The 17,623-nt window shown below is 47.6% G+C and overlaps 1 protein-coding gene across 1 annotated transcript in view; it reads left to right on the top strand.

Moving 5' to 3' along the window:
* Positions 1-777: 777 nt before the first annotated feature.
* LOC311310091 (neurogenic locus notch homolog protein 1-like) overlaps positions 778-17,623 on the top strand; it is a gene marked incomplete at its 3' end in the record, with an annotated part of 49,354 nt that continues 32,508 nt past the window's right edge. The window contains exons 1-3 of the mRNA XM_084439495.1: positions 778-915; positions 1,801-1,870; positions 15,231-15,478. Coding sequence (XP_084295621.1) covers positions 858-915; positions 1,801-1,870; positions 15,231-15,478 — 376 coding nt within the window. The 5' untranslated portion in view covers positions 778-857. The remainder of the gene's footprint in view (positions 916-1,800; positions 1,871-15,230; positions 15,479-17,623) is intronic.

Raw genomic sequence — 17,623 nt, forward strand, 5'->3', positions numbered from 1 at the left:
GACAGACAGACAGACAGACAGACAGACAGACAGACAGACAGACAGACAGACAGACAGACAGACAGACAGACAGACAGACAGACAGATAGATGTGCAGAACAAAGCACAACGTACCCACAGGCACTGTGCAGTAGTTTGTGTCAGCAGTTATTTGGTGGGATGTGAATGTGACCTGCTCCGTTTGTACTGAATCAGCATGGTCACAGAGACCTTACCTGGGAGTCAGCGTTCACTTTATCAGACCTGCTATCAGTTCCCATGCACACATCACAGGTTTTTATCTTCAAATCACCTGGAATTCTGAGGTTCGATGCCACTGACTTAAAAGTAATCTAAAAAGGAATTGAAATGTATTTATACAGTATGTATTCATACTGTAGTTAAAGTTTCACGAGCGAATAGCCCACAGATTAATATGTTTAAACTAATTATTTTATTCAAAGACGCATACAAAATAAGTAGCCTATTCCTTGACCTAGGCTACTTCACATTGGTGTGCGTTTCCGTTTTTTAATTATTAATATTCATAATTTTACTTTAATTGATGGGTTTTGGAACTTCAGAAACTTCTTTGTATGGAGTGAAACGTGCCCGTGAGGTAGGCCTACTGGCGCGGAACGCCCCTTAAATGCGGAGCAATGAATGGAAATCTAGTCCCTGAAGTCATTACAACTCGGACACTAGAGGGACAACGTCTCATGGACGGAGCTCATATTCAAAGGACGCAGACGCTTACTTTTTGTATCAATGAGGATGAATTAAACTTTATTTTTACATGTCGGACAGGAAAATAAACGTACTATATATGATAACGCCACGTGGAATTAAAACGACAATCTTGAATCAGAGAAGAAGGAATGCATCCTTTCTTAGTGAAACTAACTTTCCTTTTGTGGCTTATAGCTCTGACACGAGGTGAGTGGTCAGGATAACTTGTACTAGACCGACTACCGTTGTAAAGGCTACAACTGCAGTGATAGAAGTTAACGGGTTAGGCGATGAACCGTGGGTTGCCGAGGCACTTGTTGCGCTTCGAAAACAACATCTTATTGAAGATGCAGCGTGTCAGTTTGTGGGAGATCAGATCAGATGCCTTTTAAAATTGTAATCGTTGATGTGACGAATTGACCGACCGTGCGCATTAGTTTTGATTTTCCGTTGTTGTTTCACGTAAATTGTGTTGTGATTGAGAAATATGCTCATGCATGGCAAATTTAACGATCGCGTAGAGTTGGTCTACCCTCGTTCACAACAAACAGCGTGAGAAAATCCATGTAGCCTCGGGATGTGCTCGGCTTGTTAGCGCACAGTGGCTCATAGCCTACTTAGAGCGCAGGCGTGTTCCCGCGCGTGCACCCTATAACTTTTCATAAGAAAATTTAAACCCAAGCCTCGTTCAACGACGAACCTTTCAGTCAAAAGTCACAGACCTGTTTTTGCGGCGCTGTTACTCCCCAAATGCATTCTTTGCTGCTGCATTGGAAAGAATGCACCTACTAGTGTGGTGTCAAGTCCCATACACCACGAACCGCACTTCAATGTGATCAAAATCACACCTAAGTCCAATTATGCTGTTTTGGTTTTAGTTAGTTTTGTCATTTGGCTTTCAAAGTGTATTCAACACATCATTTATGGGTCGCTTTTAAAGCCCGTTTTGAAATGCTTTGAATTTGAGTGATTTATCATGTGGCGGCCATCTGTAGGCTAATCTAGCTTTTCGGTGAAAGAAATAGATGAAAATGTTGATTGTCAGCAGAGTTGCATATGTGTAGGCTACAGTTGCATACTCTCTGTTTGCAGGCCTAAGATGCAGCGAGTCGTGTTTGAACCAGGGAAGGTGTGAAGTCACAGATGGCATTGGACAATGCAAGTGAGTACAAATTCCTTTTTTTACTGCACAAATGCCACAGCAGGCATGGGTCTCTGAAAGTGATCTGTTAAAATTGATTTGGAGAAGGATATATCCACTCAATGTGGTTTCTAGTTGGATATTCAGTCTCACCCAGCTAGGCTGGTAGGGATGGTAGAGGGACCCAGCTAGGCTGGTAGGGATGGTAGAGGGACCCAGCTAGGCTGGTAGGGGTGGTAGAGGGAGAGTTTCAGGGCTCCTAGCGACATGCCTATTTCCTGGAGGGCAAAATATTGCTCTGCAACCTGCCAGTCACTGACAAATGTGTGGACATCGATAAGGATGTCATAGAGGTCACATTGTGTGTGTGTGTGTGTGTGTGTGTGTGTGTGTGTGTGTGTGTGTGTGTGTGTGTGTGTGAGAATGCTGCTCCTCACTGCTCGACGCTCTCCAGCCAAGTCTCCTAGACGCTCTGAGCTCCTAAATCGAGTTTTTATTTTCTTTCATGGAGCGACAGCTGGGATTTGCCAGAATCTCTGCAACTATTGTTCTCCGCTGCCATTAATTCTGTGTGACTAATCTGGGCGAGGCTTCCCAGAGTGGCTGCGCCTCCCTGTCCCCCCCCCCCACCACCTCCCTACTCCTGGGGTTTTGTCCCCCTGGTGAATGGCCTTTCTCTCTCTGGGATTGCCATTAGAAGGACAGATGGCAGTTGGAGTGTGTTCACACTGGATGTTTTCATTATGAAAGTTCGATACATGAGAGGTTGCAATCGAGGAAACCTGAAGTAAAATGTTTTTGCAACGACTTGTTTGAGTTGGGGTTGTGATTATTTCTTGTTTAAAAAAAAAGTTCTCAAGTGCTCATCATCAGCTTGTACTTAGACTAGAGCTTCTTCTGCGCTCTGAACCCTTTTACCTGCCGTTGAACAGAAGAGACATAATGACCTGTTCCGTGGCTCGGTTTCCAGCCAGGCCTGGGAGGGCCAGGGTGGTCTTACTGAGCAGCAGTGAGAGGGGGGTTAGACTAGACTGCCAGGGGCCGGGCTGGGTCTGTTCCTGGGTCCTCTCATCGCAGACTACATGCCCAGGGCAACTGGTTGCCCCGTCACTCCGAGGCCCCTGCGGTCCACCGACACGGTCGCGGCTCTTTTCTGTGAATGAACTGCCCGCTGACGTCAGAACAGCAGAGTCATTGCCCATCTTTCGTCGCAGGCTCAAAACTCACCTCTTCAAAACGTCCTACCAGGATCCTCCCTCTTAAGCACCTATTGTTTTAATATTTTGCTAGTCTTGCACTTTGGCTTTAGCACTAGATTATGCTCTTAGTCACTTGTTTAGAAAAGGAGATGCACTTTTGGCAAATACTGTAGTAGTAATGCAATTATTGTAAGTCGCTTTGGATGAACGTGTCTGCTAAATGACTAATGTAATGCCCAAGGCTAGTCCATTCCTGGTTCCTCTCATTGCAGACTACATGAGCAAAGCTGGGTCTGTTCCTGGATTCTCTCGTTGCAGACTACATGCCCAGGCGTACATGCTGGCTCTAGGCCACATCTTAATTCTGTCTGTCTGTGTTCAGCGCCCCCCTCCTTGTTGGGGCCACAAAGCCAGCATTGTGCCTCGCACTGTCCTCAGACTCCTCCAATTAAACACGCAGCCTGTGATGAGCTGCCTGCCTCAGCGTCACTTTTTCTAGAGGGCTTAGGGGTGCTGTATTTCTGGGCCCTGTTTGTTTTATCCTCTTATACAGGTAATACGGGCAGAAGACATTTAATAGTGTTGTTGCATATCGGTCTGTTTTGACACTTGGAAAATGTTCAATCTTTAAACATATAGAAGTTGTGAGGTGACAAAAAGTGTGGAAGGTGCCGTCAGGGGAATCTAGACACTGCAGCCTAGTACTGAACTAACACTACAGCCTAGTACTGAACTAACACGGTAGCCTAGTACTGAACTAACACTACAGCCTAGTACTGAACTAACACGGTAGCCTAGTACTGAACTAACACTACAGCCTAGTACTGAACTAACACTACAGCCTAGTACTGAACTAACACGGTAGCCTAGTACTGAACTAACACTACAGCCTAGTACTGAACTAACACGGTAGCCTAGTACTGAACTAACACTACAGCCTAGTACTGAACTAACACGGTAGCCTAGTACTGAACTAACACTACAGCCTAGTACTGAACTAACACTACAGCCTAGTACTGAACTAACACGGTAGCCTAGTACTGAACTAACACTACAGCCTAGTACTGAACTAACACGGTAGCCTAGTACTGTACTAACACTGCAGCCTAGTACTGTACTAACACTGCAGCCTAGTACTGTACTAACACGGTAGCCTAGTACTGTACTAACACTGCAGCCTAGTACTGTACTAACACGGTAGCCTAGTACTGTACTAACACTGCAGCCTAGTATTGTACTAACACGGTAGCCTAGTACTGTACTAACACTACAGCCTACTGTACTAACACTGCAGCCTAGTACTGTACTAACACTGCAGCCTAGTACTGTACTAACACTGCAGCCTAGTACTGTACTAACACGGTAGCCTAGTACTGAACTAACACGGTAGGCTAGTACTGTACTAACACTGCAGCCTAGTACTGTACTAACACTGCAGCCTAGTACTGTACTAACACGGTAGCCTAGTACTGAACTAACACGGTAGCCTAGTACTGTACTAACACTACAGCCTACTGTACTAACACTGCAGCCTAGTACTGTACTAACACTACATCCTACTGTACTAACACTGCTGAGACTTTCATAACAACTGAACATGAAAGCAAGGACATTTCCTTCCTTCTGAGGCTCTTCAGTCTGGGTGAGTGGACCCTGGTCTGTTGCCAGTGTGTCGCTGATGTCACGTGTGTCACGGCGTCACTCTGCAGTAGGGCTTCCTCCCTCACTAGCCCCACGCTGGCCTCGATCTCTGGTCCTCTGACTTGCCAACACACACGACCACCTCATAAACACTCTTTAGCTAGCTACGCCACCGAAAAGCTAGTAGTTCTATGGTGCAGGTGGGTGGTATTTATGCTGGGGAGTGAGTTCAACCTTATTTACCTCGGTTACCCTGACAACTGTGAGGATAGTGTAAACTTCTAACATCAAGCAGAGGTGAAGTCCGACCACTTCCAGTTGTATTCTTTAAGCTATCAAAGTGGGGCTTTTTATTAAAAAAAAACATTGAAAACCCAACACCTTGATATCGATCATCTAAAATTACACGCATTTGAGAGTTCCAAGGAAAATTCCTCAACTGGGTGAAGAGATGGGGGATATCAAGAGCCGTGTTTGGCCTCCATCAAACGCTGCAGCCTCTCTGTGGTTGAATGTTATTTTCAGGTCAAGTGTCATTCAGCGCTTCAGTTTTATTGAGGCCAGTAGCTACTGCAGACAAGGGTGTCCACTTTACATTCCAGGCCATGAATACCGCGTCACGCTCCTCATATCTGGACTCCTGACTGAGACCCTCTGACAGATCAGGGCGGCCAGTTTATCTCCGAAGACTTGAAGGCCTCTCGTCTCACGGGCCGACGGTAATGGAGAACAGTGCTGTTCTGTGGCGGGACGAGCTGAGCCAAGCCAGGCCAGGCCAGAGATGGGAATTCCAACCCTCCTGGCGGGGCTATCTGGACGGCTGGAATCAAGGAGCTTTGCATAACGTCCTAGACAGAGAGAGATGACAGGCAGCGTGGAGAGAGAGGCTACTGAGAGTTCCCGTCTCCGTCGACTTTTTGCCTTCTGACAGGCCGATGACACGGTCTGTTCTCAAGAGCTCTTGGACTTCAGAGGGGGGTTAGGGTATGCTACTGAGGTGATGTGGTATATATGACACTGGGCCAATATTTTCTGTGGCGCTTATCGGCTTTCTTCTTGAGTACAGACCCAGTCTCTTCCACATTCCACTACCTGGAGACTGGGGATAATATACTGTCCTCTGGATGTGATGTGCTTCAAACTGAAGCCTCACCTTCTTGAGACACCCAGCCTGGCAAGTTAAAGGAGTAGTAAAGGGTAAACAGTAGTAAACAGTTTTTTGAATGATTATCACGGTGCCCACCCAACCACATCCATTGTATGACCAAAACGGTGGTAGAACAATTATCAGACTTTCTCAAAAGTGCTAGTTTTGTCAACGTTTTGATCTGAACCATTGTATATGATCATAAGTAACCTTAAAACAGGGCTAAACATGCATTTTCCCTTTACTACTCCTTTAACCCTCATCTCCTCAGACAGGTAGCACCTGAGGCTAAAAAGTTTAATCACTGCTCCTGGTCTGCTGCCACTTATAACTGATCCAGCCTTAGTCTTGCGAGGACAGACTTTGGAGATCTCCGCCTCCGAAAGTCTGGAGACCTCCGCCTCCGAAAGTCTGGAGACATCTCCATTGGAAATCGTCGCTAGAACAGCATGGAAAACCAACGCTACCAATCAGAGCCACTGCCACATCTCCAGGACCCGCCTTACCGGAAATGATTTCCTCCAAACAAACTGTAGTGGAGAATCAAAATGAAACACTAACCGCCCCATTAGGAAGGACCGCCCTAAAGACGTCGGATTGGTTCTGCAATGCAGGTTTTTATTTCTCTCTCAAATTGTTTACACCTACTTTTAGCGCCGAAACCTGGACGAACGTCTTCAGTCTCCAGTTGGGCGCAGCGCTTGGAGACTTGACTCGTGAGTCTAAAATAACCTTCGATAATCAATCGTTCGCTCACGTGTCCATGAGTGTTAGCCTAGCTCTCTCCACACAGCCCAGAGCCAGACAGCAAGCAGAGCCGTTAAGGCCCATCTGGCATGTGTGGTGTCCACCACTACGATACCCACAGGAATGAAAGCGGGTCCTTGTCTGTGTAAACGGGGATGCTTCAATGCTACTTCTGTTTTCTGCAGCCAGAAGAGTCCATCTTCGTCCCCCCCCGTCCATTCAGATGCAGGAAACAGCCTCGGGGGGGGCTGTATCTAATCATATCATCACACAGAGCCGGGCTGCGGCTGGCTGGGTGGTGTCTGTTTCCCCTTGGCAGGAGCGCTGCCGCTGAGAAGGCTGATCCTCCCAGCGCTCTGACTGACTGAAGGGACTTGGATATTGTGGGCGGAGCTTCAGTGACAGACTTGGGAGATATTTGAGCCCCGGGGTGACATGCGCTGAGCCGAATCACCTCAGCTTTGATCACCCACAAATATGACTGACTGCCAAGTAATGTGTAATGTGTAGTGTGTAATGACGGAGGTAGGACCGCTTCCTCATTTGAAGGGAGCCCGACCCCCTAGATCAAACCGTGGCGTCCCACACTTAGGTTTGTGTGCTTACGCAGAGGGCAGCGTGCTGCACAATACTTAGCATTATTACTTGTGGTTTTTGGCAATTCTACTTCTGAACATAAGACTTCTGCTTCGCTGTGGCAGTGGTTTAGCCTGGAAGCCAGACTAACGTAACCCTTTTATGATACAGTCTGGACTTCTAGCCACCCAGAACAGTTTCGGTGAGCGGTAGTACTTGCCTTGACGCATTACAAAACTCTTGCCAAATCCAGTCGGAAGAACAACAAAAACATATTTTCCTCTGAGAAACTCCACTAGTGCATACTCTTCTGGCTGTGTTTATTCCACTGACGTTAACTTTACTACTCATTGCTATGGGAGCCTGTTTTACCAGCGGCTTGTATTTCATTTTCAAGCATCAACTATGGGAACCAATCAGGGGCTACGTTCTACTGGAGGGGGCAGAACAGTAGTCAGAACACAGCCCCTGATTGTCCCAGTTAAAATGTAATTTCTGGAAATCCATGTGGATGTGGTGAAGTCCAGACTGATCCGTGGAGAGCAGAATGTGAGTTCACATAATCACGATGGCGACGCCAAGCTAGCAGCGGTTAGGCTAGGGTTAGTTTGACACTCACTCACTCACTCACTCACTCACTCAAAAGCACATACTGTACACACAAACATGTTTTTCTCAACACACACAACAAATTTATCAAAATCATCTCAGTTTTTACATGGTCCTCACTTGACCAAAACACTTGGCTTTTACTCCACATAATGGAGTGGTGTACAGTGACTACCCATGTCCAGCCGTACACAGGCACGCCTCCGGACACCTTAGAGGAGTTAAGTGGTTCCAAGCCCTATAAACGCAGCCTGAAGCTCTAGTCATTAGACCAGGTCCCCTCTCTTCCTCCTTCCTTCTAGCCCAGCTTGGCGGTGTGTCCCTGGGAAGCCTGGGCAGGTTCCCAGGGGCCCTAGCCAGTAATAGGACCAAATAAACAGGTCTCTAATGAGCACTACCAGCTGTGGGCTGGAGGGGGAGGTCAGCTCTCATGTGCGCGACTAGAGAGAGGCAGCAGAGGCACGGGGACCCAAGCCCCCCGAGGGTGCACTTTCAAACAGATCAGACAAGAGTCCGTGGAGACTTAGCCCAGGAGCACACACTCACTGAGCAACCTGCAGGAAATGAGAAAGGAGGGCAGCGGAGGAGGAGGAGGCGCTGAAAAGAGCTCCTCCAGCACAGCTGGACTTTTTACGAGAGAGAGAGAGGCAGGGAGAGAGAGAGACAGTCAGAGACAGAGAGAGACAGAGCGAGAGAAACAGACAGAGACTGTCTCTTATCTCTTGACCTATTTTATGACCTATCTATTTTATGACCTATTTATCTGCTAATTTACTTAATTAATTGTATACTTAATTTGTTTTCAAATGTTATTATTGAATTGTATTCTTCTTTGGCAATATTGTTCACCTGACATTCATGCCAATAAAGCATATTGAATTGAATTGAGAGAGAGAGACAGAGAGAGAGACAGAGAGAGAGACAGAGAGAGAGAGACAGAGAGAGAGAGAGAGACAGAGAGAGAGAGACGGACAGAGAGAGAGACAGGTGGCGGAAGGGACATCAGAAGAGACTAGTGGAAAAAAATCGTAACTAAAACAGATTAGTGTGCTCCAGTTTCACTTGTTTTCCCAGTGTGAGAAAATCTGCAAAGAACTGTTTTAGGCTTTTTGTATCCATTGTGTTACAGTGCAGCGATATTGGAGGAAAATTAGTCGATTTTGAATTAAAACGTAATGTGTTACTACAGCCCACTCTTCAACCTTCCCTAATAATGCAGGTGGAGCATTGAGGCAACGAGGAGAGCTGCCCTCTTTGTGTTTGTTTGCCAGCGTCCCGGTGTGATCTCAAAGGGAGCGACAGATGGTAGGCTGGTCCAGTGTTGGGGGAAGCCCCTGAGTGGCGTCTGGGCGTGCATCAGGTGTCGTGTCAACATCTGCACGGTCAGGGCCTGACCACCACCACACACCACCACACTGGGGCAGGGACAGACCTGCTGCCAACCACCGGCCACAGGAACACAAGACGACGTGAATGGGGAAAGGGCTAGGCTTAGTGAATGGGAAGAGGGTTTAGCTTAGTGAATGGGGAGAGGGTTAGGCTTAGTGAATGGGGAGAGGGTTAGTGAATGGGGAGAGGGTTAGTGAATGGGGAGAGGGTTAGTGAATGGGGAGAGGGTTAGTGAATGGGGAGAGGGTTAATGAATGGGGAGAGGGTTAGTGAACGGGGAGAGGGTAAGTGAATGGGAAGAGGGTTTAGCTTAGTGAATGGGGAGAGGGTTAGTGAATGGGGAGAGGGTTAGTGAATGGGGAGAGGGGTTGGCTTAGTGAATGGGGAGAGGGTTTGGCTTAGTGAATGGGGAGAGGGTTAGTGAATGGGGAGAGGGTTAGTGAATGGGGAGAGGGTTGGTGAATGGGGAGAGGGTTGGTGAATGGGGAGAGTTTGGCTTAGTGGATGGGGAGAGGGTTAATGAATGGGGAGAGGGTTAGTGAATGGGGAGAGGGTTAGTGAATGGGGAGAGGGTTAGTGAATGGGGAGCGGGTTAGTGAATGGGGAGGGTTAGTGAATGGGGAGAGGGTTAGTGAATGGGGAGAGGGTTAGTGAATGGGGAGAGGGTTAGTGAATGGGGAGAGGGTTAGTGAACGGGGAGAGGGTAAGTGAATGGGGAGAGGGTTAGGCTTAGTGAATGGGGAGAGGGTTAGTGAATGGGGAGAGGGTTAGTGAATGGGGAGCGGGTTAGTAAACGGGGAGAGGGTTAGTGAATGGGGAGAGGGTTAGTGAATGGGGAGAGGGTTAGTGAATGGGGAGAGGGTTAGTGAATGGGGAGAGGGTTAGTGAACGGGGAGAGGGTAAGTGAATGGGGAGAGGGTTAGGCTTAGTGAATGGGGAGAGGGTTAGGCTTAGTGAACGGGGAGAGGGTTGGTGAACGGGGAGAGGGTTAGGCTTAGTGAATGGGGAGAGGGTTAGTGAACGGGAAGAGGGTTAGTGAACGGGGAGAGGGTTAGTGAATGGGGAGAGGGTTACACTTGGTGAATGAGGAGAGGATTGGGGTTACATTAGGGAATGGAGAGGGACAACAGGAGCTACTGCGGAGGGAGGACGGGGAGAGATGATAAGGTATCATTCTTGCTACAGTGTCAGTCCTGTTCATTGTTAGTCCTGTTCCACGGTTATACGATCCCCTTGCAAACACTTGATATTTGCACAGCTTCTGATTTGGGCCCCTCTCTGCATGTCTTCTTTACTGACGTTTCCAGAGGGATAGTTAACTTGCTGCAGAGATTAGACCGTTCCAGTGTAAGCTGTCTGTTCTCTCTTGTTGCAGCAGCTGTCCAGACTTGTTTGCTTTGGACACTCAATAAAAGATTAGGTGAATATCTTTTGTTTTGTCCACTTTTATAGTCGGGGGGGGGGGGGGGGGGGGGCACGGTTAGCTGCACGTCTCTGTCAAACTGATTTTGTGCTGACAGGGTATTTGACAACCTCTTGCCAAGTTAAAGAGCAAACTGTTAGCATTCTTCGCTTAGCGTGCGCTGAAGTTGACTCTGTGCAAACTGGGCTATAGCGTGCGTTTGGTCAGTGCGGACACGTGGACCGAGGCGGAGAGGGGGCTCTGTGTGTTTGTCTTCGAGGGCTCTGTGTGAGACGCAGGGGCAGGCCAGAGCTCCGTTTCAAAACGGGTGTGAGTTTTTGCGGGGCCCCGTAAAGTGCGGCTGCCAGGAGCCTCCATTGAGGGCCAAGATTTGAGGGTCAGGGTCTGGGGGACGGGAGGAGAGGGCAGCTTTTTAGAGTAAACATCAACATTCCTTCTCAACTGGCAGTGCCAACCTCCCTCTCTGTTTCTCGTCTCTCACCTCACTGGTGGTTTCCTGCTAAAACCCAGTTACCAAACCAGTTGTCTTTCTTTATGGTTAGCAACCCCAACCAGGTTTCACATACGTTTTTTTTTTCTTCAATTGTGGCAGACTGCTAAAAAGTGCTAGCCTCGTGAGACCATGCTGACCTTGCATGCTCACATGCTTCTCACCCACATGAGTCTGGAACGGCTCAATATAAATAGGTTTAACACGCATCAGTCTGGAACAGCTCTGTGAATACGTTTACTCTGTCCATGCAGTCAGCATCCTCAGGAGGAACTACTGGTAGCTACGGGCGTAGTTTAGGTGTGGTTTAGGCGTGACACCAGCTACGGGTGTGGTTTAGGTGTGACAACAGCCGGAATCACTCATATGCCACCGTGATAGATGGTGATAAACAGATGGTTCATCCAATCACCTGCCAAGTAGTTTTGAAAGTACCCGCCCTTTTCCAAACGGGTGTCCAATTAAGCTTTCACAGATGGCTGTGTGGAACAAACCAACTGGCGCGTCAGGTTAAAAAAAGTACCACAAACTTAGTGGTTCGGGACTTTTTTCTGGGCAAAGTCTGGTCAGAGGAGGCCAGGAAATCCTAATATGGTGTCTTCCAGCCGACCGTCTGGAAGTCCTGGAGAGAGAGGGAGGGAAGCAGCCGGAGGATGGAGCAGACAACGGCACACAGAAGGGGAAAGACAGCCATGCCCTTAATCAGGCCTTTAAACACAGGAAGGGAAAGGGAAGACTGAGCGAAGGAAGGTGGAGCAAAGAGAAAAGCCAGGGATGAGCCCCAGATAGACGGAACATAGGGTGGAGGTATGTTGGAGGGGAGAGGGGCTTTAACAGCTGAATGTCGCCCGACCCCGAATTGGGAGGAGAAACAATGGTTCCACTCATCCTTCCGTCCCAGCCTCCCCCCTCCCTCCATAGCTCCAGAACCAGGAGGGGGGGGGGGGGGCTTTCAGACACCCGCAGCCCAGGCCCTGTCCGTGTCCCTGGGCCAGAGGGCCTGGAGAGGGGGGGGGGAGGTGTAGCAGGGGCACGGAGGGGCGCAGGGGGGGAGGGCGAGCTGTGTGTGTCCGTCCTCTTATTAACATGCGCACCTGCTCCCTACGGCCACCCTGCACGCCCCGCCCCACCACCCCGGAAGCACCGGCCGCCCGGCAGCCTGGACCCCCCACACTCTCACTGACCAATCACATGCATGCTCTGCAGTCACTTTGAGAGAGAGCATTAGCCTGGACCCTCAGACTGAATTACCGTTTGGTTTCACTTCATTATTCAGTTTGAACAGACCGTTTGCAGCCGTTTTCCCAGACGGGCGTTGGCGAAGAGGGAGCCCTCAGCGATCAGTTCATTCCCTGACCAATCACGTTGCGCAGTTTAATTCCGTCATCGCATTCAAAGGACGCTGATTGGTCTGGTTAGAATTCCAACTGAGAAATCACTCTGGACCAGAACCTTTCCACGCCCTGAATTACACTTCTGAGAATTCCGATTCGGGGGCTGGAGCCAAACTAAAAGATAAGGATAAGAGTGGAGAATTGACCTGAGACTCAAATCATTGTTGTAAAGCAGGAAAATGTGGAGATGGTTATGAAAATCACCACCACCATCACCACCACTGAGGAGTAGAATAACGTGCCACCGTTCATGCCTTCAGGAATTGGGATGATACCTAAATGAATTATAAGATGGAAAAATATGTGCTAATGGTCCTATTATAACCTATGGTAACCTGCTTAACCCTTTGAGTACTGTAAGTACAGTGCCAACATTCTGAATATTAATTGGATTTTCCCTCTGTTACTAGAAATGGCAGTTTCTCAGCTTTCAGGAAGTGATGGAATGTCAGAATTTTTTAGATTTTGAGTTTTTTTTTTAATCTTGTAAATAAATAAATAAAAACACACAAAAACATATTTTTGATATTTGTGAAATTTTGCCAGTGACACGATCGTACAGTATTCAAAGGGTTAAGAAAGAAAGCTTTGGATTCGAAAGAGAATAGAGGACTGTCGAGGTCAAGTTGGCTTGGTGGTTCATATAATAGTGGTTCTTATAATGGTGTTTCTTCTGATGGCTTGGCAGCTTCATTGCCCACAAAACGGAACATGGAAGAATTCTTATTTTGGAACCATCTTTTCTCTCATTTCCCGAGGCTGATAGAACAGTCTTGCCATTATTATAGTTTCAGACTCACTTTATCTCTCCCTCATCCCTTGCCCCCCAGCTGAGGTCATAGGGGAGCAGCCTTCTCCTCTGTAGGAGCAGACAGGGCACCGGGGCGGAGACACCCGGCTTTGAAGTCTCCATAATGTTAGCTCCCAGTTCAAAGACCGGCATAAGCGCGGCCTTGTCCTTTCAATCAATGAGTGCTGACAAAGGTTGAGATGAAGTGAGCACATTCTCTCTAAGAGCTGCCCAAGAATGGCTCTACAGACACTGTTTTTTCTCTAAAGAATGAGACCAGAATTCTGAGTCCCAACTTTTTATCGCTACTGTTGTGAGGCTGTGTATACTGACTTGACTAGCACTGTCAGTATATTCATACTGACTAACCCCCACACTGCTGAAAACACTGGAAACGGTCACAGTGACAAATATGGGATTAGTTTTATGGGAAGCTGCCTGGTTTATCTTCCAGCTGACAAAGACTTGACCGATCTGTGGAACAGTTTGTAACTCTCTCTCTCTTTCTCTCTGTCTCTCTCTCCCCCTCTGTCTCTCTCTCTTTCTCTTTCTCTCTCTCTGTCTCTCTCTCTGCCCCCCCTCTCTCTCTCTCTGTCTCTCATTTCACTGGGGGTGACAGTTTGACTCAGAGAGGCCCTGTGAGAAGTGCCACACACAGGCACACATGCCCCCCGGGTCGGGAAGGAGCTCTGTCTGTTTTATGGCCTAAAACGTCTGTGGGTGTGATTGTGAGAAGACCACTGTTCTGTGAGCTGCATAGTTTCTCATGGCCGTGTTGCCATGTTGTAAAAACAGTCCTGACCCCCTGGAGGGCTCTTATTGGGGAGAAATAACTAGATGGTATGAGACAAGTTTATTTCTGTCCCAAAGCAGAGGATTTACAAGCACACAGTGGGAGCAATACGCCCATTTTAAACCCCTGATCTCTGATGGGTTTGTGGAGGATTGTACTGTACATGTATTGTTGTTGTGATGTACTGTATATTGTCCTGTTTCTTGTAAATGATCATTGTCATTATTATTGATAAGAGAAGAAAGGTCTCTGCTGGTTAAATATCTCCCAAAGTGATTTAATTAAGCACGTTTTGGTCGGCGTGACCTTGAAGTTGCACCTGAAGGTCAAAACCAATGTACGGACCTTTCTTCTCTTATCAGTTATATATTTTTTGGTCGAGCACCTGTTGCTTTTCATTCTTGGGTGTGCGTGCATTTCTCCTCTGCTACATTGACATTATTATCCCTACATTGTCATTTTTATCCCTACCTGTTAGAAGTGGATTCCTTTCCGTGTGTTGTGCCCTGTTGCACTGAGCTCAACAACAGTGTAGGTTAAAGCAATATGACAATAAACCCAGATGTGTTTACTGCTCACGGTACTAGGCTACAGTAGGACAAGAGTAGGAAGCACGGGTAGAATATCAAAGTCAAAGTGTTTGACTGTGCACGCTGCACAGACAGTATAACTGGTCACACTGAACAATGAAATTCTTAGGACACGACAAGCAACAACTGCGTAGAAGGCATAAAAAAATATTAAATTGTTTAGAAAAAGTCACAGATACAGGGGAAGAAGAGCAAAACATATGCCTAGCAGTGAGACCCGCGCAGCAGCTCCGGAGCCAGTGGACATGGAGCAGCCCGTGGCCTGGGTGGCTGCAGGCGCCATTTTCTGGACTAAAAGGAAAACGCCACAATCAAGCATTTCACGTTTTCTTAAAAAATGGGTGTCGGGTCGATCGAAAGCGAGATTAACTGAAACCGACATCCCTAACCCAGAGTATCCCAGCCAGTCATCAAAAACCACCACCAAGAGGTTGAATTTTATGACCATTACATTGGATAGAATATAGAAGAATTATTTCCTAGCATGAACTTCAGGATGACTGAGGTGTGTTCGTTCCTCACCCGTAGACCAAAACAGCCCTCATTAGACTACAAACATCGCCCACTCATGCATCTTTCCTCTCATCCTCCAGATGTCCGAGTGGCTTCGCGGGGAACAGGTGTCAGCGGCACGTTAACGAGTGCGCCCAGAGCCCCTCGCCGTGCCGGAACGGAGGGGTGTGCGTCAGCGAGGCGGGCGTCTACCGGTGCCAGTGCCCGCAGGAGTACACGGGGAAGCACTGCGAGAGCGTCTACCTGCCCTGCAGCCCCTCCCCCTGCCACAACGGGGGCACCTGCGTCCAGAAGGGAGACACCAGCTACAAATGCTCCTGTGTGCCAGGTAATAGACTAGGCCTGCCAGGTAATAGACTGGGCCTTCCAGGTAATAGGCTGGGCCTGCCAGGTAATGGGCTGGGCCTGCCAGGTAATACACAGAGCCTGCCAGGTAATGGGCCTGCTCCTGTGTGCCAAGTAATAAACTGGGACTGCCAGGTAATAGACTGGGACTGCCAGGTAATAGGCCTTCTCCTGTGCGCCAGGTAATAGACTGGGCTTGCCAGGTAATAGACTGGGCCTGCCAGGTAATAGACTGGGCCTGCCAGATAATAGGCCTACACCTGTCAGCCAGGTAATAGACTTGCCAGATAATTTTGATTTGATTTGAAACCTTTATTTATTCAGGGAAGAGGTTTGAGAGCAAGCTCTCTTTTCCAACATCGCCCTGATTACATACAAAATAACACATACAGTACAAGATACAAAAATAGAATACAGTAGAAAACAACACATACAATACAGTATACAAGTAGAAAATAAGCACTTTAAATAAATAACAGAAATGACATCCAATAGGAGAGTGGCAGACACACCTATAGGAAGCATGTGCAGTCCCTATGTAACAAATCATCTATGAGAACCCTAAATGTTTCCAGGGAGACTAGATTTTCCAATTTAAGTGTGTTCTGCAGCTTATTCCACCTGTGTGGGGCATAAAAACTAAAAGCACTCTCCCCTGCCTTGGAGTTCATGCGGGGAGCATTTAAACAAATGAAGTCCTATGAACGGGTATATTGTTCTGTGGTCCTGTAAGAACACAGGTACTGGGGAGGTTTGCCAGACAAAGCCTTATGAACAAATAAAAGTAATAGGCCTGCTCCTGTGCGCCAGGTAATAGACTGTGCCATGATGACTATCTTGCAACAGGCTGAAGCCTGCTGGCTTCAGACATGGAACTGATTGGAGAATATTCTATTAAGGAATTTTGTAGAAGGATTTTCCATGTTGGGATTGTAACAGGGGTCAATCCTCACTTGTCAACATATCTCAGTCGATCAAGATAAACAGTTACTCCCTACAAGATAAACACACTTCCATAGTATACAGTCTGATGCTCTGAGGCTCTCTTAGTATACAATCTGACCCTCTGAGACGTCCATAGTATACACTCTGATGCTCTGAGGCTTTCATAGTATACACTCTGACTCTAAGACTTCCATAGTATACACTCTGATGCTCTGAGGCTCTCTTAGTATACAATCTGACCCTCTGAGACGTCCATAGTATACACTCTGACCCTCTAAGACTTCCATAGTATACACTCTGACCCTCTAAGACTTCCATAGTATACACTCTGACCCTCTAAGACTTCCATAGTATACACTCTGACCCTCTAAGACTTCCATAGTATACACTCTGACCCTCTAAGACTTCCATAGTATACACTCTGACCCTCTAAGACTTCCATAGTATACTGTACACTGATGCTCTGAGGCCTTCATAGTACACTGATCCTATGCTCAACTGGCCAGGAGAAGGTGGAGCTGGGTCCGGCGTGTAGGGGGGGAGAGGAGGAGAGGGGAGGGGGGAGGAGGGGGGGGGGGGGGGGCAGGAAAGCATTGGGTCTTATCTTGAGGAAATGGTGAAGAGCTCTAAACCCAACATCCTCATAGAGTGGAGTAAAGGTTTCTGGGCCTTTAGACGGTGTTACCACGAGTAGGCTCTCTGCCCCCCCCCCCCCCTCCCCCCTCCATCAACATCCGTCCAGCGGAGCACCACTTCCCAGGCTCCGCCCCTAGCAGGCACCTCGCCTCACCACTCCCCGTTCTCTCTTCACTCTCACTAACTCTTTATCTCCTTCACTCTCACAAACACTTCTGGCACATAGAAATGTAGTAGTTCTACAATGCGATCGATCAGACTACAGGTTATTGTCCCTCATGGGCTGAAAGATTGACCCCTGTACGTTATAAAAAAAAAAAATACATTGTTATTTTCATTTCATATTTTTTGTGCTACAGAAAGTTAAAATCGCTTGAGATTCTTTTTATATTAACTATTTAAATCACTGACATTTTAATGAACTGCTTTCGAATAAATGCTTACATGTTTCTTACAAAAAATATGATGGGCCTCTCTTCTGGCCCCATGGATAAATCTAAACTAGAGAAGCCCACTCCACACTTACACATTCAACACCTGAACAGCA

Source organism: Borostomias antarcticus, assembly GCF_949987555.1.
Source record: "Borostomias antarcticus genome assembly, chromosome: 6".
Lineage (NCBI taxonomy): Eukaryota > Metazoa > Chordata > Actinopteri > Stomiiformes > Stomiidae > Borostomias > Borostomias antarcticus.